General features: G+C 38.6%; 1 protein-coding gene and 1 long non-coding RNA gene across 4 annotated transcripts in view; one reads left to right on the top strand and one right to left on the bottom strand.

Annotated features, from left to right (window-relative positions):
* The window catches only part of MTUS2 (microtubule associated scaffold protein 2), a 729,368-nt gene that overhangs the window by 100,225 nt on the left and 608,040 nt on the right, over nucleotides 1–21,103 (bottom strand). For all 3 annotated transcript variants that reach the window (XM_072611825.1, XM_072611824.1, XM_072611826.1), the window contains one exon: nucleotides 2,175–2,241. In XM_072611825.1, coding sequence (XP_072467926.1) covers nucleotides 2,175–2,241 — 67 coding nt within the window. The remainder of the gene's footprint in view (nucleotides 1–2,174; nucleotides 2,242–21,103) is intronic.
* The window catches only part of LOC140505643 (uncharacterized), a 124,794-nt gene that overhangs the window by 53,730 nt on the left and 49,961 nt on the right, over nucleotides 1–21,103 (top strand). The window lies entirely within an intron of this gene.

Raw genomic sequence — 21,103 nt, 5'->3', positions numbered from 1 at the left:
AGAAGTGATAAATCACAAAGAAAAAAAGGCTTTTTTTTTTTTTTTTAGTACAGGAAGGAAAACTATACTTAGAAATCAATTTTAAATGAACCATAAATAGAGGTACTTGCCAGCCAAAGGGCCCTAGAGATCTTAATTCATCACACCCTAAGGGCACATGTTCCCCATGGGAGAAGCACTGCTATCCCAGGCAACACAACCAACATTCCTTCTTCTCCCTCATGATTACAAAAGCCAGGTTCTCCCCAATCCTCTCCATCAGAGGCCACACCTTTTCCCATTCCTTCCCAACTCACAGGGTGAGGCTAGAAGGGAGAGATTTCTAGTTCCACTAGATTCGACAACTTTCTTTCAATTACTTTTTGTCTTCTGAAATTCATACAACCTATGGATACCACTCTCTCCTCATCCTTGTTACTGTTATCCATTCATTTCTAGGTCATTTCAATTTTCTCAATGAATCTAGTACCTGGTTTCTACCTATTATTTTTAGGGACTTCAATGTTCACAAAAATCACTCCTCTAGAAAGCTATCAGGATTACAGAAAAAAAAGAATTTGAGTGTTGGAAGGGACCTCCATAACTTTCAAGTCCAACCTATACACAGAAGAAATCTCTATTCTAATATACCCAAAACCATGGTCACCTAGTCTCTTCTTTGAGACCCATCACCCCCTTCTTGATGCAGCCCATTCCCCTTTCAAACAGTTGTCATGACCTCATTGAGTCTTCTCCAACCTAAACATGGCCAATTCCTTCAACCAAACCTAATAACATGAACTCAAGGGTCTTGAACATTTTGTTGCCCTCCTTTGTACCTGTTTTGACTTATAACCTGGCTGCTAGCTCCACTCCTCTACTGAAAATGCTTTCTCTGTGGCCACAATGGACATTTTTCAGCCTTCATCCTCCTCGATCTCTTTCATTTTAAACACTGTTTTGACCACTCCTAGTACTAAGTACTCCCTATACAATGTTCTCTCAACATAGAGAAACATGGTTTAGAAGTATATTGAAGGGCAGAGGGGAAACAGGTGCAGATTTTAGAATTCATCACGGACAATTCACCAATCAGGTAGCCACCTTGTCAGTTATCAAAAATTCATAATACCCACTTGTCAGCTATTGCTTGGACCCTCACAAGCCAATTTATATCTCATGGCTTCACTTACCCCATCTGTATAAAGGGAAAAAAATGTTAAGGTATGCTGAGGTCTTTATTAGATGGCTAAAAGTCATAACCTAGTGTTGACTACTGTAAAAGTTCCTTTCCTTTCCACATTGTCAATGCCTGAAAACATACTATTTCAAAATGTACGGTTTCTTTGAAGTGATTATTCCTAGGTACTGAGGGGGAAGCAGGAGCAGATAGAAAGCCAGCCTCAGAATTAGGAAAATTTGGTCAAGTTCAGCCCTTTACACATACTGGTTGTGTGGACACTGGGCAAATTAATGAATTCCTTGGTTCTCCAAACAACTCTTAAGACATTAAATTGCAAATCGGTTTCCAATCTGCATTGGTAGAAGGAGTTCCCCCACTGGGAGCTACCTGTATGGAGGAAATCACAGATCTTAAGGGTCCCCTCTGCTCCAAAAAAGGTAGGATTTCGTGGTTCAGAGACCTAAACCATTTCCTATAGCATTTCATTAGTCGGAGGTCATGAATTTTAATAATCTTCATATTTTAACCCAACTAAATTTATTTTTTGACCTTGCTTTCTATCACAGTATGATATTTTATGAAAGGATATACAATGAGATCATGGCTTTACATGCATCTTAGAGAGAACATATATTACTATTCACTATACAGCCCTTAAGTCTAACTGCTTCTATTCAAATGATGCGTGACCTGAGCCCTGGGCTCAGTTTGGACTTAGATGGACAGATAGCTGTCTACCATAGACGCCATCTGTGAGGAGCAGGGTAAATGCTTGATTAGCTCCTATGTGTACTGTTAAGAACCTGCTGCTGTAACTGTGGAGAGATAAAAATTATAGTTCCCTGCAAAGCCACTGAAATCCACCACTGTGCTCTGGAAGAGATTTGATTTTGTCTACATAGTATTTTTTTTCCTAGTAGCTGATTACAAGGCATAATTGCTTTGGTTACACATTCATATACATTCAGGAATGGACATTCTTTACACTGCTTATTTTCAATACCCTACTTACCAACTTCATCCCTGATGTTTGCAAGTTCGATTGACAGCTCTTTTTCTTTCACAAGGGCACTTTCATTCTGAAAAAACAAAATGGATACCAAGTCCCTAGTTTTATCCTAGTTAAGCACTTTCACATGTTTAATTAATGAATCAGATTAAGCAAATATTTACAAGTTTAGCCTTTAAGCAGATTATTTTCTATTACAATACATCTACTATAAAAATAAAACTTACCATGGAAGCCAAGTCTGACTCATTCATTTCTAGTGGATCCAAAACGCAAACTTTGCAATATCATTTATATGCATGGTTGTATTTTTCCATATACAGTGTTACTCTGGGTACACTTTCTTATTATAGCTGAGGATATACATGCCTAAGTCACACAAGCTAATATGGCTTTGACCTCTAAAATTCATATTCTGTTTATGAAAAATTATAATTTTTATGGGCAGTTTTACCTACTTTGGTAGGAAAAAATTCTGAGCAATGTAATTTTGTCCTCATTATGAAAAGCCTCCAAGCCAGCTCTGAAATAATAAAGATGTGAACATTTTAAAGGAAAAACATAAAATATTTCTTTTATAATAATAAGGTGCTAACACTAAACTTTAGTTTCTAGGAATTATGTGATCCTGCCATGTGCATCAAAAAAGGAATTAGGAAGATGAGGCACAAAAAAAGAAAATGTCATTTAGTGCCACTTGTGCATCAGCATTCATTCTGACCTGAAATGGATGAGAGTGAAATCTGTTTGGTTGACTTAGTCACTATGTAATTGTATTTAATTAATATGTGATAAATAATAAGGGGCAGCTAGGTAGCACAGTGGATACAGTGCCATCCTGGAGTCAGGAAGACTCAATTTCCTGAGTTCAAATCTAGCCTTGGATACTTACTGGTTGTGTGACCCTGGGCACTTCATTTAACAATTTCCTCATTTGGAAAATGAGCTGGAGAAAGAAATGGCAAACCACTGCAGAATCTTTGCTAAGAAAAATCCAAATGGGGTCATAAAGAGTCAGTTGTGACTGAAATGACTGAACAACAACAAAAAACAATAATTTTTTAAATGGTAAAATTGAAAATGCTGGAGGGGAACATAGTACCTTTCATGTTATGAAAAACAAGGTCTCAAAGAAAACTCTTGCTTGGCAATTACATTCCGTGGAATTCCTTCCTTTCCCTCCTCTCCCCCTCCCCCCCCCTCAGACCAGTAAACTGATTTTTGAGAAGCATCTAAGGTTGAAAAGGAGACCAAAATATCTAACACATCTATCATCAGGAGAAAAAAAAAGTTCCCTGTAAATTTTAAAAAGATCTTTCTGAAACTACAGTTGACCTTGATCTGATTTCACCTACAAGATTGGTGCCAATTTCTAACTAGTTTTCAAATCCTTTTTTTTCTGATGGCTATTATGGGATGGTCATGTGATTGGGTTGCATATCTTATGATCTAGATGAACATGGAAAAAAAATCACTCAACATCTGGATGTTTTGTTTATGTTATTCCAAGTATCCAGATATTTGGTGACATTCTGACATTTGAATGAATTATTAAAATCTTTCATTTTAGGTTTTCACACTGTACATCCTATTAGTTCATTTCAAAGCATTTAAAAATCAATAATGTCACAAAAATAAGCCATCATCAGAGACATCTACAAGCCTGAAGAATGGTGATGCTTCATTAACTCAATGGGTGCATTTTGGTTTCTCTATACTATTCCATGGAAACTAATTTCGAAAGGTTTAAGATAACTTAGCAAATGCAACATGCAAAGTAATTATAAGATCTGAAGATCTCCGGCAGCATGAGAGGTAGAATGATATAGTAGATAAAGTTTTGGGCTCTAATGAATAAACAAGGTTCAGATTCCTCCTCTGACATGAGTTCCCTAAGGTTTAAAACCTTAAGCTGCTATATAAATTATGATTGTCACTCAAATACACTAAAACACAATTCTTTCATTCTGCCCTTGCTTGAGTACTGCAATGCACTGTCCACGCTAAGTCATATGATCATAGGATTTTGGAGGTCAAAAGGATCTTAGGGGTCATCTATACTATACTATACTATACTATACTATACTATACTATACTATACTATACTATACTCTCACTTGATAGATATTGCATTTTGTTGATATAAAGTTCTTAGAAAATCAGTAGTGTATTTGTCATATCAAAAACATTCCCAAACTCACTGTGGATTAAGAATGACATAGCAGAGAAGGGTTTGAGCCCCAGTTCTAAAAAGAAGTTATGGAACTATGGGCCAGCCATTTGACCTTTCCCTGTGCCTTAGTTTTTTGTTTGTAAAATGAGGATAATAATACTACATATCAGCTACTCCACAGATAAAAACAGCAAAGTTTCATATAGATGTGAACTATGATGTTCATACTGAGGTTCCTGTCTTCTCCATAAAACCCTCCACACTAACCCAGTCCCCAGTGATTTCTCTTTTTTCTATATTCTTTAATACCTTTGATCCTTATTATACAACCACACATTTAATTATATACTTTTTTGAATTGCTCTCTTTTTTTTCTCATACATTAGTTGCTGGTGTCTCCACCCCTAACCAAGTTATTTTGTATTTAATTTGCATATATATACATATTTATGTGCATGTGTACACACATATATACATACACATATACATATGTATCAATGTGTATATACATGCATATATATGTACATTTATAGATGCACATGTTGTCTTTTCCAATAGAATAATAAGCTCCCTGAAGGCAGAGAATGTGCCATTTTTGTCATTACATCCCTGGTACCTAGTCGACTGCACAGCCCAGTTTAATATATGTTTCTTGGTTGAGAGTGTCTCCAGTCAAATTATATCTCTGAGTTCAAGAGCTATGTCTTACAATTCATTAAACAAACATTTTATTCAGCACCTACTACATGTAATGCCTTACAAAATGCACCAGAGATACAAAGATGAAGAATGACACAGTGTTGGTTCTTAGGGAGTTTATAGTCTATGGGGAATAAGATACATACACAAGTAGGCATAATAATGTAGACAGTGATGGGCAAGTCAAAGATTGACTGAACTGGAGGGACTACTTACTTTCTATCAGAGGATTCTTATACAGTTGTGGTTATTAAAATGAGCCCTATTTATCCTAGTACTTTTGTCTTTCCTGGAATTAAATGAGGTACTCTGTGAGGTACATGATTCTTTGTGAGACTATTTTCAAGTTTAGGCTGGATGGTTATTTGTCCAGAAGGTGGTAGAGGGCATTGTTGGTAGAGGAGAAGCTGGGCAGAACTGCTGCTGGGGTCTCTTCCAATTCTGAAGGTCTCTAACTGGTTACATGTATGCCTGTTGCTACGATATTTAGGTGTATTCAGAAGCTCCTGCCTAACAGGCACTGGAGAAAATCTGGTTCACAGAGTTGTTGGTGTGTGAACCTTTGAGAGGTCACCCCAAGCACTTCAGGTAGACCTCAAGTAGAAGAGAACATGTTTTAGTGTGAAGATCTATAGAAGAGGTCTTCTCAGGCTCAGCCACTTTCTATATCCTGGAACTTTCCTCAGTGATTGGTTCATTTTCACCCAGGAACTTCATCCTGAATTCAGGCCCCTTTCTTCCACTGGTGACTTCCTGCCAGGGGCCTCCAGTTTGGGGATGAGCCCAGTGCATCCATGCTTCATGGGCTTTCTTTGGATTTGGATTTGCATTCTCAGTTCTTAGTACAATGTCTGATATATAGTAAGTACTTAATAAATGCTTATTGCCTGCCTGTCTATTCATGGTAGTCCATGAATAAACCTTTAATGTCAGTGAATTCTTCTAGGACACTACAGTGGATAGGGTGCTGGGTCTGAAACTAGGAAGATATGAGTTCAAATCCAGACTCAGACACTTAGTACTTGTACGACCCTGGGGAAGTCACTTAAGTTCTGTCTCAGTTTCCTCAACTGTGAAATGGAGGATAATCACAGCACCTATCTCCCAAGAATGTTGTGAAGATCAAATAAGATATCTGTAAAAAGTTCTGGCACGTAGTGTTCGTCCTTCTTTGCTGAAGAAGACCATGCCATCAGAGAAATAATGACATGACTTGCACTTGACTTTGTTTTGAGTGAGGGAGGACTGTGCAGGTTACCAGTCTCACTTCTCCTCCAGAGCCATCTGAATCCAGTGACCTGATACTCATCAGGATGACTGGAGATGAGCCTGGATGAAGCAATTAGGGTTAAGTGACTTGCCCAAGGTCGCACTAGTGAGTGTCAAGTGTTTAAGGTGAGATTTGAACTCAGGTCTTCCTGACTCCTGCACTGATGCTCTATCCACTGCACCACCTAACTGCCCCTTGGCACATAGTAGGCACTACATAAATGTATAGGCCTATATAAATGTCCTTCCCTCCTCCCTTCCAGGTATCCCAGATCCCTTAGATTTCACTTTGTCATCAGTGGATGGCAAACAGCTGGTTACCTTCCTTTACATAATATCCATTCTTTGATGAAATATTCTAAATTCCACTAGCTCTTCCATATAGGTCTTCTGGTCTAACCCTTTAATCATCTTTGTGACTCTCCCCTGATCTTAGATTCTTCATGGCTCCATCAAGTTGTGGAGCCCAGAATGAGTAAGTGCTCCAGCCAGAGTCTGACCAGTGTTGAGTATAATGAACTCTTTGCTCTAACAGTTCCATTACCTTGTCTCAGTTTCAACATGTTATCACAACCTAATGGGAGAAATTCTATTTTTTAAAGAATTAATTCAATTTAACAATTTTATTTTAGGGAACATGGTAAAATGAAAAGCCTTCAAAATGTCAACTTGTTTACTCTGTATGTAATACTTATGTCTGAAATATTTTCAAATATACCTATTAATTCCTAAATATACTTAGAGAATTAAAGTGATCTTAGGTCCACTGGGGCATTTAAGTGGTAGAGTGGATAGAGTGCCGATCCTGGAGTCAGGAAGACTCCTCTTCCTGAGTTCAAATCTGGCCTCAGACACTACTGGCTGTGTCACCCTGGGCAAATCACTAAACCCTATTTGTCTCAGTTTCCTTATCTGTAAATGAAATGGAGAAGGAAATGGCCAACCACTCCGATATTTCTACCAAGAAAACTCCAAATGAGATCATGAAGAGTTGGGCATGAGTGAAACAACTCAACAACAACAAGGAACATGGTATTTTGTTCACTCACTGGTTGTGAAATCAAAGATGTTTTGGGGGAATTACAGCTACTTTGAACCCAGGTACAAAGGATCTAAGTTCAAGAAATGGCCCATTATCTTGTGTTCAACATGTTGCCCTTTTCACATTTACAACTCCTCAACTATCTACCTCTTCTAGGTAGTGACCACATCCAACATGTCAGAATTAAAAGACATGTGCTGTTGTTGGCATGAGTACTTTATTGATGTGAATCGCAACCCGTCTTTGCCTTAGTTTGTGATCCTTCAAGAGCTGCTAGAGGTGAAAACCTGCCAGATCAACTGGCCCCGGGGGTGGTTTTCCCTGAATGCTCCCTGACTCACCTATTGTTTTGTAGGAGAGGACACCAGAATAGGGGAAGAAGGAGAAGAGAGAAGGAGAGGTCAACTGAGGTATTCTATCAAGTAGCACCCTCTCAGAAGTTAGTGCAGAAGAGAAACAACAGTGTTTCTACTGATCTCTTCTTTCCTCTTGTACTCTTGAATAGGGTTTATAAAATTTAACTGTGACTTCAGGATCACAGAGTTAAAGCTAAGAAGCGACCTTAGAGGTTATGCCTAGTCCACTGAAGAAATGAAAGTCTAGAGAAGGTTAAATGGCTTGTCCAAGGTCACAGAGGTAATGGGTGGCACAGTGGGATTTAATCCCCAAACCTCTAATTCCAAATATAATGCTTTTCCTACTATATTAAACGGCCTTTTAGTAGTTTATGAAACAAATATAGTCAGAACTTTTAGACCAGCCTGGGGTATTTGTATCTATTATGTGTGTATAAAGAGATTCTTAATTGGTGGAGAGAAAGATGATAAAAGGCTCTGTGACCTCTTGAGAGATGATATGAAAACTTCTTGGAAGGAGACATTCTTTGAGAAAGAGATCTGCATAATTCTAGACATTCTTAGGACTGATCCAAGGTGGGGGGAGAGAGAGATGGAGAGAGAGAGAGAAAAACAGAGGGACACAGAGAGAGAGAGAGAGAGAGAGAGACAGAAAGAGAGAGAGGGACAGAGAGACAGACAGACTTTGTAAACTGGAAACATGTAGGGGAAGCCAGCACTCAGGATGTCTCTGATTTCCAGTTTGCCTCCTAAACATTTCAGAAAGACAATTTCCTCTTGGGTGAGGCTGGAGTCTCTCAGTTTGAACTGAGTTGGGATATCATCAGCAGAGCTCATTCTCTCATGTATTTTTATGCTGTATTCTAATCTGTATCACATCACCAATTTCTGTTTGCTGCTTTGCTTGGATAAACAGATTCACTTGCTAGTTACTATTTTTGATTTTTATGTAATCAGTGTTTGATGGGAAGGAACCAAGCGAAAGAGTGTAAGTTTGGACTACTCTCCCCCCAGTAAGGGCTAGTAACTAGGGAAGAGAGCTAGACTACAAGGAAAGCTGAGTGCTGCAGAACTGACAACTTTGAACTGTGGTTCTTGAGAAGACTTTTGAGAGTCCCTCAGACAGCAAGGAGATCAAATTAGTCAAGTTTTAAAAATTAATTCAGCCTATTCATTGGAAAGTCAAATACTAAAGCTGAAGCTGAAATACTTTGGCTACACAATGAGAAGATGGGGCTTACTGGAAAAGACCCTGATGAAAATTTTTTTTAAATTAAAAAAAGAAAAGACCCTGATGTTGGGAAAGATTGAAGGCAAAAGAAAAAGGGATGGCAGAGAATGAGATGGATCAATATTGTCATGTAAACAATAGACATAATCTTGGAAAGACTTTGAGAAATAATGGAGGACAGAAGAGTTGGACAGACACTCTCAGACACTGAGGAAAGGAACTCTCCAACTCACTGCAGTCTTCTTTGCAGGGAATTAGTAAGACTGCAGAAATATCAATGAGTGGCTCTCATGAGCCACTTTTAGACAATCTGAGCAGCCCCAATATTTTATATGGACAGCACACATCTTAGTTAAAGTCAATAGGATAAGAGATTTAGATCTGGAAGGGGCCTTATGGGTCACCAAAGCCCATTTAAATAAGAGGGAACTGAGAGCCAGGGAGGTTAAGTGCTTGTCCAGAATTCCAAAGTTTTTAAGTAGATGAAATAGATAGGAATCCAGGTCTTTCGGACTCTACATGCAGTACTCTATCCACTAAACCACATTACCATACTTCCATGGAAAAGAGGTGTAGGAACTTCTTTGACTTCACCTTTTCCCTACATAAAACTCCTCTTAATTCCTATTCATGTACCTCTAAGCATACACTCTATATATTCCCAGTTATTGCATTGATTGATCATAAATATGTACTTTTCCAAATGTGTATTCTTCTTTTGTGTCTACCCCACAGGAGGGTTGCATATACTAGACTGTAAGGTCCTCCATGATATCTTTGTGTCTATGTAATTTCCCATAACATTATAAACACCTATGAAGTGTGGCTCTTGCTTAAGAAAAGCCTTTTGATGATAAGAAGATCATGACTCCCCCGACTGTATGCACTCTGGCCCAAGGCATTCCTGTAAATGCCTGCTTTTGGACCAACTTTTCTAATTCATTAATTTTTTGCTTCAAGAAAGCTATCGATCATTTGCTATTATCCAAGCTGTCAGAGTGATTAGGGACTTCCCTGAACAAGAATGACTCAGCATCTAGGACACTGCTGGAATATTTCAACTCATAGACTTGCAGATTGAGAGACAGAAAGAAATCTAGAGGTCACTGAGTACAATCTCCTCGCACTAGAGATGAGGAAACTGAGGCCCAATGATATTGAGTGATATACCCAGAGTCATACTGGCAGACCTGGGACTCAAACAGGTCCTCTGACCCCAATTCTTACGTCCTTTGCGTCGTAAGAAGTTAAGTAACTTGACTGAAGAATACTTTTTTTAAAAAAACTTTCTTAATTTTTCTTGAATTTTTTTGTCTATGTTTTCTTTCACAACATGATTACTATGGATATGTCTTGCATGACTACACATGTATAACCTATATCGAATTGCTTGTTGTCTCAATGGGGGTAGGGAGGGAGGAAGTGAGAGAATTTGGAACGCAAAGTTTTAAAAATGAATGTGAAAAATTGATTTTGCTTGTACTGGGGAGAAAATAAAATACTAAATAAAAAAAGAAGTGATAAAACTCAGGCAGCACTTGCAGTCCTGAAGGATAATTTGAATCTGTTCATCAGAAACTTATTAAGTAGCCATTATGCATAAGAAAAGATTCAGTATGGAACAGAGGCAAGAAGTTCAATTTTGAAGTCAAGGTACATAGCCATGGGCTTCATCTCTCAGTTCCAAAGGAAATTCTTTAAGACTGTGTGTTACAGTTGAGTTGCCAATGTGTTCTGATGGAGAGAATTTCAATACCTGGAGGCCTCTGAATAAATGAAATCACTAGGAAAGATCAACTGAAGGACAAGAATGAAAAGGAGTCAAGGGTGGAGGACATGTGTAATTGAATTGTCAAGACTATGAAGTGAAGAGAGTGAGACCAGAGCCACGTTGGGTGATCTGGGAGAAGAAAAAGGAAGGACATTTAGAGGTCACTGAAAACAATCTCTTTACTTTATAGATGAGGCAAATTAGGCCCAATGAGATTAAGTGACCTGCCCAAAGTCATACTGTCAGACCTGGGATTCAAACCCAGGTCCTGATTCCAAATCCTTTGGATGGATGGACTCTTTAGAGGTAGTGGTAAGGATGATGAAAAAGTTAAGGAACAGTGAAGTATGGAGAAATGGAAGGAAAGGAGAGAGATTAATAGAGTAGAACTTATGATTTCAAACTTAAAGAAGTGGCAGTTATAGATAATGTCTAAGATCTAGTGAAGATGTAGGTCTAGAGAGTTAAGGAGGTCAATGAACTGAGAGGATAGTATGTTTGATGGGACATATTGATATGCCAAAGTGTGAGGGGAGAGGTTGAAGTATGGAGAATGCATGCAAGTTGGTCATTGAATCTTATGGGAAAGGAAGGAGAGTGACCTAGGGACTGGTGAGTCAAAGCAACAAAGATTTTTTTAAAATCTCCCTCCATTCTCCTTATTCTTTAAATAAGGAGAATAATTCACTCTCTGTAGGTGAAGACTATTTCAGAGAGCAAAATATTTAGCATTACTGAACTCTGAAAGTACTATTCTATCCATTTCTGTCTTCCATAGTCTGGCCATCTAAACAGCAATTCTTATGAGCAGTTGACTTGGTCAATTGCCTCTGACACCATCCCATCTCATTCCCAAAATATAAGTCAGGTCTAGGGTGATGATGTGAGAGAATGATTGGCACGTGAGCATAGCCTCTTTCTGAGATCACGGAGTTGGATCAGTGTTTCCCTGAAGAGTGGATGAGTGGAAAATTTCCCTACTGGAGCCAAACATATGGGGTCCTGTTCTTCTCAAAAGGGCTAAAAATAGAGCTTGGTCATAGTGATCTAAACTCTCTTGGTGAGACAGTCCAGATACTCAGTCACTAAAAGAATTTTCCCTTTACAGTTATTCAAATAAACACTATTCAAATAGACTGAACGTGATATTGACATTGGCCATTTGAGCTTACCCATGAAGGTTTCATCTGCCACTTTCTTTTGGTGACATTCATTTAATTCTGATGATCTTAAGAGTGATTATTCTCTATTCTCCTTCAGTTCACTAGACCTCATCTCAAGAGCACTAGAAATATAATATTCCCCTGAAAAATCAAGCTATAAAGAAACACTACTTAAATACTTGATTTTCTTTTTTCCCCTCCTTTCCTCTTCAGTCATTACTCACCATTTGAGTCTATTAAAGTTACATATATATTATATATATATACACAAATACATATATACATGTATACGCAGATACATGTATATGAGTGTGTATATAAACACATATGTGTGTATATATATGTATGTATATAATAGATAATATCTCCCATAGAATCATATAATCTTCAGGTTAGAAGGGACCTCAAAGGTCATTCGCTTCAACTCCCAGCAGAGGCTGTATAGTCTCCTTTATGATACATCCTCCCTTAGCCACTACAAAGGTCACCTAACCTCTGCTTAAATATTTCCAGTTCCAAGGAACTCATCTCATAAAGCTGCTCTAATGTTAGGAAATTCCTCCATATTCAGCTGAAATATGCCTCCCTGTACATTCCACTCATTTTTCCTACTTCTCCCTGCTGGAAACCCCAGAAAAGGCAAAGAAATCTTATCCCTCTTCCATGTCAGACTTTAAATTTTTGGACAAGCATGATCATCATCCACTACTCCACTATCTTTTCTAGGCTTAATTTCCAGAGCTCCTTCAATGCAATCTTCAAGTCACATAATTTTAAGTCTTCTTACACCATCCTGGTCTCTAATATCTGAACACATTCAGTCCAGAGGTATCCAGATTGGAATAGAGTCTTAGGCATTATGGGAATATTGTTTCTTAGACAGTCAAGAGGGTCAACATAAAGTAGCAAAAGCATCACTTATGGTCCTAAAAGACTGGTACAATGACATTCTAAAAAATTATGTATATAATGCTTAAGGGAGCATCCATCTCCACTCTCTCCTTCCCCTTAAAAGTATCCTAAGTAGAGAATATTTCAGAGAATAATGATTCTTAAAATTACTGAATTGTGAGGGTTTATTGTTCTTCATAGTAGCTCAGCAAAGTTCAGCAGGAGATTTATAAAGTCCTTATGTTCTGCAGGTATCTATCTACATGGTAATTCTCAGCAACAGAATGTCTGCAGCTGACTGCCTTTGTCACCATTCTATCTTTTTCTCAAGACATAAGTTGGATCAGGTCTATAGAATTCAGACACTATGCTCAATTCTAATGCTTTTCCTTCACTGTTTGGGAAGGCAGCCCTTAATCTTTTTCAGCTGTAAGAGACTAGCATGCCCTAGTGTCAGCTAATCTTTCCATTAACCTTCAAGTACCTCAGATGTTTTGCCAGCTTACAAGGACCTGACATGTCCTATTATTTCAAAGGGATTTGCTAACGAAATGTTATCTTTCAGATGGTTGGTAATTCTCGTGGAATTCAATTAGATGTGAAAATGCTTCCCCTTCTTGGCCTCATCGATAGGACTCTACATTTGAGCATCATATCAGCCTTTTCCCAAAGCCAAAGATCAAAGAATAGCCAGCCTTTTAGCAATATGTTCTAAGTGACTTAATTTGATGTTATTTCCTTGCCACTGAGTCCAGGAACTTTATGAAACCAGCGAGACCAAATGACCAGTGAATAGTTTCTGGTAGCATATATTCTTCTGCAAGTCTTCTTATTATTCTCCCTTCAGCCTTCTTCCTCCTCCCCTCCATATTTCTTTCTTTCTTTTGTTCATGAAGATAATTTTTTATTCCTTCTTTGATAATACAAATGCATTGAGGCATAGGCAAAGTGGATTAAAAACACTGGACTGAGTCAGTAAGACCTCAGTTCAAATTTATTTAAGGCAATTATTCCCCTCCACCCACCCAGCACAACCTTTCCTTTTTCCAAATTTTTATATTATTACTTTTGGTACCTTATACTTTTAGTCATCTAGGATCAAAAGACAGTTGTTATCCTCAAGTCATCACTCTCACTAGCCCCTATATTAAATCAGTGGTAAATTCATGGCATTTCTCCCATGGGAACTCCTCTTATTTATGTCCACTTCTCTTTATTAACACTACAACCACCCTTACAAAATACCTCATTGCCTCACCCTTGGATTACTTTAAAGACTTGTTGGTTGGCCTATTAGTCCTTTCTATTCTCCCAGCTCCAATCCATTCTCCACCTGATTGTCAGATTGATCTTTTAAAACAAGTCTGACCTATTCAAGAATTCCAGTGGCTCCCTGTTACTTCCAAGATCCTTTCCTTGGCTTTCAAAGTCCTTCAAAACCTAGCTCCTTCTACTCTTCTTATCATCTCACACCTAACTCCCCTCCAAATATTTTGTGATCCAGTGACCTCCTCACAGGTCCTAGCACAGCATACTTTATTTTCTGACTCTAGCCATTTTTGTTGGCTGGTCCCAGGCCTTGGATATTTTTCCCTCTTCCTCTTGGTAAAGTAGCTTCTCTGGCTTCCTTCAAGTCTCAGATAAAATCTCAACTTCTCTACTTCCCGAAGATATGATGGTGTACTTGGAAAATCCTGTTTAGGCTTCTCTTGGGTCTTGATATTGGAGGTCAAATTTTTAGTTTTGTGTTCTCCTTATGAAGGCTTGAAACCCTTCTATTACATTGAATGAAAACTTTTCCCCTTGATGCATTATGCTTAATTTTGCCAAATAAGTGATTCTTGGTTGTGGTCCTAGCTCTTTTGCCCTCTGGAATATCATGTTCCATGACCTCTGATCTTTTAATACTGCAGCTGCCAAGTCCTGTGTGATCCTGATTATGACTCCCTGATATTTGAATTGTTTCTTTCTGGCCACTTGTAGTACTTTTTCCTTGACCTGATAGTTCTGAAATGTGGCTGTAACGTTCCTTGGGGTTTTTATTTTGGGATCTGGTGGATTCTTTCAATGCCTATTTTGCCCTCTGGGTTCCAGGATATTACAGGAGGATTCCTTGATAATTTCTTGAAAAATGCTGTCCAGGTCCTCTTTTCAATTATGGCTTTCAGATAGTCCCAAGATTGTAACATTTGCTCTCCCGGATCTATTTTCCAGGTCAGTTGTTTTTTTCCATGAAGTAATTTACATTTTCTTCCATTTTTTCCACTCTTTTGAATTTGATCGAGTCATGATGTCTCATAGGGTCATCAGCTTCCACTTGCCAAATTCTAACTTTTAAGATATTGTTTTTCTCAATTAGTTTTTGTACTTTCTTTTCCATCTGACCAATTATACTCTTTAAGGAGTTATTTTCCTACTGGATTTTTCTATCTCCTTTTCCATTTGATTAACTCTACTTTTTAAGACATTTTTCAGACAACTTTTTTTCATAATTCTCTTGCATCCTTCTCACTTCTTTTTCCTATTTTCTTCTATCTCTTTTATATTATATTTTTCCTCTTATGTGATTTTAAGCTCCTTTTTGATCTCTTTCATGAGCTCTTTTTGGCCTTGAGATCACTTCCCATTTTTCTTTAGGGTTTTTTGCAAACAAGTGTTTTGAGATTGTGGTTCTCTTCTGAGTTTGTGTCTTATTCCTCTGTCACCATGATAACTTTCTATGGTCAGATTCTTTTATTGTTGTTATTGGTGGCCTTTTTTCTTTCTGTTCAATTTGAGCTCTGCCTTCAGGGTGTCAGGGGCACTGTCTCAGGCTTCCTGTGCTAGTGTCCGCAGACCCTACCTATATACCTCGTGCTATATTGATGTTGCCCTGAGGCCCAAGGGAGACCCTAGTGTCCAGTGCTATGCTGAGGGTGTGGGCTGAGGGTTGGCTCATGCTGCTGGAGGCTGTAGGGGTCTGGCAGTTTATCTGGTGCTGAGTTGAGGTTTACCTGGTGTCTGGATGTGCTGAGGCCCAGTGCAGTGTTTCTGCATTTCTCTGTGGCTACACTGAAGTATGTAGTGGTCAAGCCTCTGGAGGTGGCCTCTTTGCCAGGGGCTATGTGAAGCTAGAGGGCCAGAGCTGGCTGGTGACTGCTTGCTTGCTTAGGCATACATCAGGTTGGCATCTACCTGTTTGCCCAGGGCTATGCTGAAACATGTGGAGGTCTGGACACTGGAGGACTCCTGTTTGCTTGGGGCTACACTGAAGCATGTGGCAGTACTTGGAGCTGTAGTCTACCAGTTCCACTGGCTATGCTAAGGCATTTGGGGGATCCTGGTGTTGGTGTCTGCCTGCTCAACCACACTGGGGCTCAGGATGTCCCGCTGGTTTGCCAAGGTGGGCCTTGTTGCTGGCTTGCTGGGACACTTCCCTCCTGGGCTGTGCTCCCTTTTCACCCTAGCTGATCCTCCAAGTTTCTTGGATAAACAATTGTTTCATCTCATCTTTTTGTTGGTTCTGTTGTTCTAGGATTTGTTTGGGGGCCCTATTTTATGGTTATTTGGAGGTGAGTAAGGGAGAATTACAGCTTACTCTGCCATCTTGACTCTAGGAAGTTTCCCCGCCCTATTTCTTAGACCTAGCAGTGGTACTGAGTCCATCCTGCCCAAAGATGCTAATGACTCCAACCTAATTCAATTTTACTTTTAGTCTCTTCCTCACCCAATGTTAAACACACACACACACACACACACACACACACACACACACACACACACCCATACATATTCATGCATATCCCCAAACTCAAAATACAATCAAGAAAAGAAGGAATGAAGCCTCCCCAAAGAAATTAAGCCTTAAGGAGATCAACCCTAGAATCCTTTTCTTGAACTCTTTGTAAGACAGGGAAGATAGGATGAGGAGAACCTAGCATATTATCTCAAATCAAAGAAGCAAGTCACAAATGAGGTCTAGAGAACTGTGACCCTGGAGGAATCAATAAGGTTCCATTTCCTATCCAGGAAAACTCCAAACACCCCTCAGTGCTTGAGGACTGTACCACTTTACCAGGAGCCCAAGGTATGTTCCCTGCCTTGCTCCCTCACCCTGGGCAGATGGATGCAGGTCAGGAGCTGACAAGCCAATAATTTTTTCTGCGTAATTCTCACAATTTCCTATCACTAAATAGTGAGACAAATAAAAGACCTTACTCTTCAGGATGCCATGGTAACAGTGCCTTTTGTGATGACCACATCTGTTTTCAGTATTAACACCAGCACCGGCCTGCTTCATATTCTGGAGATTTACAGAAGAATCCCTTGGGATGGGGAGCTGACCTTTTGCCTTTCAATTCACTTTTTATTGGGCTTTAGGGCAGTGGAAGTACTGTGCCTTTCTTACCTTAATCAATAACTTTATTATTTCTTTCCCTTGTTATTATATGTGAGCAACCCTGCTTTGTTATCCTTTTTTGCAAAATTATAAGCTTTTCCTTTGCTGAAATGAAATTAAACCCAGTCTAGCCAAATGTGAAACCACATTTCACGCTGAATTCTTTTCCCAGCATTATATTAACGTCTACTGTGTGAAACTGCATGAAGACAAAGCTTACTGTCACAGCGTTAACAGTTGCTGCATATGGTTTCAGAGCAAAAGAATATTTAAAAAAATATCTGGGGAGATGTGCTGGTTAGTTATGAAAAATCCCAGTTAACTAAGGCATAGACTTAAGAATGGACTGCCATTTGCATCAAGGAACAATTGGCAAATTCATCTCTTACTCAAGTTCAGAGAAATAAATATGAAATAAATTTCTGTTCTCTACCTGCTTCTTATTTCTCTGCCCACCTAAATAAAGCTTAGTTTTCTAATGTACTGTTTTCCTCACTTCTCTATTCAAGAACCACAAGAGCTCCCCAGTTGCAATGTCTCAAGTATAGTATGCCTAACTTTCTTGAGACCTTAAAATCTTTTCCTCTCTTCTAATTTTCTTTTTATTTTGCAAGAAAAAAGTGTTTTAAAAATTAATCTGTCCCACCCATTATTCACCCTGCCACACACACTGAGCATATTAAAAAGAAAATCTTCTCTCCAAAAAACCAAACTCCTTAATACATATCTACATGATCTGGTGAAACAAATTCCTTCATCAGCCATGTCCACAAAATTATATCTCTTTTCACATTTTAAGTTCGTCACCCTTCTGTCAGGAGGTGGGAGACATATGCCTTTTTTAAAAAAATGATTTCCTTCTTGTTTAATGAAAATAAGCCTTGTCCACCTCCTTCCTGTCCTCCTCCTCCTCCCCGTGTCCAATGACAAAGAAAGAAAAACAAAACTCTTGTAACCAATACGTATGGTAAAGTACAACAAATTCCTGTATTGGCCATATCACAAAGATAGATATTTCAGTATGCCTTCTGAAGTGGGAGTGGGGGATGATGGGGGCATGGAGAACCCATAATTGTTTCTCTACTCCCTAAACTCATCCTATATCTAACTATTCCTTATAGATCTTACTCTTCAGATGAAGACATTGAGGAATGAGAACTAGACAAAGCTTCCAAAGATCTAGTTTTGAGTCCAGGCTCCACCACTTCCAGGCTGAGTAACCTTTGGCTACAGTGTCCTTATCTGCAAAATGAAAAGTTGCCACCTGCTGCAGGCCCAAAGCAGCCTGAACTCAATTAAAATATAACTGGGAAATATTTTAATAAAATAAATAAAAATACAGTAAAACAGACAATATTACATTTCAGAACTAAGTCGTTTGGCAGCCCAGCAGGATCCTGATGAATGAGTTAGGAATCCTGTGTCTCTCTGAATCTGACACAAATGGTCTACACAATCCTTTCACCCTGAATAAATCCCCTTCATTTTTTGAGACTCAGATCAGGTCTCCTTTTCACCAGTGGGACGTCTACTCCTCACTATTCAAACACATATTGATTTCTCTCCAACCAGACTCTTATAATACTGCCTACTCTGGCTTAATTGCTGACTGTTTAATGCATCTTAGCATTGTCTTAGCAATTAGATTCCCTGAAAGCTGGAGCAATATCTTATTCAGGTTCCCCTCAGTGGCGAGAGTTGTGCTAGACATAGAGTAAGCCCTCAGTGAATACTTGTTGAGACCGATCATCATTTCTATCAGGAAGGACGAAACAAACACTTATTAAGCGCCTACTTAATGTTTTACATCTTTACAACAACCCTGGATGGGGGGTGCTATCATTATTTTGGTTGTTGTTCAGTCATGTCTGACTCTTTATGATCCCATTTGGGGGTTTCTTAAATTTAACAGTATTTATTTTTTCCCAATTACATGTATTTGTAATTTCAACATTCATTTTTTGAAAGATTTTGAGTTCTAAAATTTTCTCCCTCTTCCCCTTATCTCTCCCCATTCCAAGACAGCAACCAGTCTGATATAGGTTATACATGTGCAATTGTATAAAACGTATTTCCACAGCATTTGAGGTTTTCTTGGCAAAGACACTGGAATGGTTTACATTTCCTTTTCCAGCTCATTTTACAGACAAGGAAACTGAGGCAAACATGGTTAAGTCACTTACCTGAGGCCACATAGCTAGTTAGTGTCTAAAGTTAAATTTCAGCTCAGGAAGATGAGTCTTCCTGAATTTAGCCCTGGCACTCTCTCCTCTACACCACCTAGCTGTGCTTACATTATTATTTTAGAGTTGAGAAAACTGGGCAAGACAGAGGTTACCTAGCTTGCTTGCCTAAAGTCACACCACTAGTTAACCAGGATTTGAAATCGGCCCAATGCTCTGTGCACTATATCACCATCCAGCTGCCTCAGTTGAAAGTACAGGAAATGAATCAATTTGGGCAGAAAGTCTCGTAAAGACAATTTGCTTTTCTTGAAGTTGTTTTTTTTAAAGCAATCTTCTCTAAATGCATTATGTTTCTAATCTAATACAGTTCTAACCAAATATTATTTTTGAAATACAAGCATTCCTGAAACTATTTTCTATCTATGTGAAGTTAAGAATATTTGTTTTTTGGCTTGACTCAAGTCCTGGCCTTTATCATGTTATGAAAGTGACTGGATTTTAAAATGATTTTTACAGGTTCCAGGCTACCAATGGATTTTTATTTATTTATTTTTTGGGGGAGGAAGATATCGTGGTTAAGTGACTTGCCTAGCGTACATGGCTAGTAAGTGTCTGAGGCTGGATTTGAAATCAGGGTCCCCCTGACTTCAGGGTCAATGCTTTATCCACTGTGCAACCTAGCTTTCCCATGACCATGAATTTTCAAAGGCAATGCTAGTAGAATATAAATGCTTGTGGGTCCTTTCGAGCTTGAAACACTTAGAATACAGGGCCATGATAAGCTTTTGTTAGTCTCTTAGCTAGGACAAAGTTTGCCAGAATCCGAAAACCTCTTCACCAGATTTGGCTCCAGAGTGACCTTTGGCCTGAGAAACTTCCTAAGACTATAGAAATTACAAATACATGGAATTGGAAAAAAAAATACTGTTAAATTTAAGGAAACCCCAAATGGGGTCATAAGGAGTCAGACATGATGGAAATAACTGAACAATAACCAAATTTCTGAGGTATTAATGCTCACACTAAAAATTTAACAATCAGCTCTAGAGTATTCAAACTGGCTCCGGCACACCCTACCTATAGCACTTTTTTTTTCCAATTACGCGTATTTATAATTTCAACATTCAGTTTTTGAAAGATTTTGAGTTCCAAAATCTACAAACCAAGGCTTTTTGTTTTATTGACTATTTAGACTTAAGAAAGTGAATGGTAAATGTTAATAATACAGATTAAACTTAAAAACATACCAGTTTACATTTTTCAGAAAGCCAGTTGTTAAACACACCAGTATATTTCTGCTTGTAGAGGGATTGTGACCTGCACAGAGCAGGGAGCACTCACACTGACAAAAATTATAGATCCCAGAAGTGTTGAACTTTTGTCTTAGAGCTACCAGAAGCATCTTAGACTTTGCATTTATGGGCAGTTTCTTTTCAAAAATAGATATTTATTGATAACTTTTGTTTTTACATCACCTACATTACCCCCTTGCAGCTCCCAGATAGCCATCACCCCTAACGAAGAATGGTCAGGTTCTTTCAAAGGGCTATTGAAGCTGGGGTAGCTGGTTGCTACGTCTGGTTACTAGGTTGAAGATTTTTATTGGGTTATTAAAAAAAAACAACCTAGCCTCTACAGTTTCTGGTTGGTCAAGAGCTGTACAGCAGAGCTTGTAAAGAGTGGATGGTTGATTTTAAATATCCTTCATCTGGATTTATATGAAAATAAATGTTTTAGGAGACATGACCCATTTTAAAATCAGACTGCAGATTT

The sequence above is a fragment of the Notamacropus eugenii genome, chromosome 5 (genome assembly GCF_028372415.1).
Source record: "Notamacropus eugenii isolate mMacEug1 chromosome 5, mMacEug1.pri_v2, whole genome shotgun sequence".
NCBI classification, from domain to species: domain Eukaryota; kingdom Metazoa; phylum Chordata; class Mammalia; order Diprotodontia; family Macropodidae; genus Notamacropus; species Notamacropus eugenii.
Note: the sequence above shows the minus strand (reverse complement) of the source record. Positions and strands in the feature narration are given on the sequence as shown.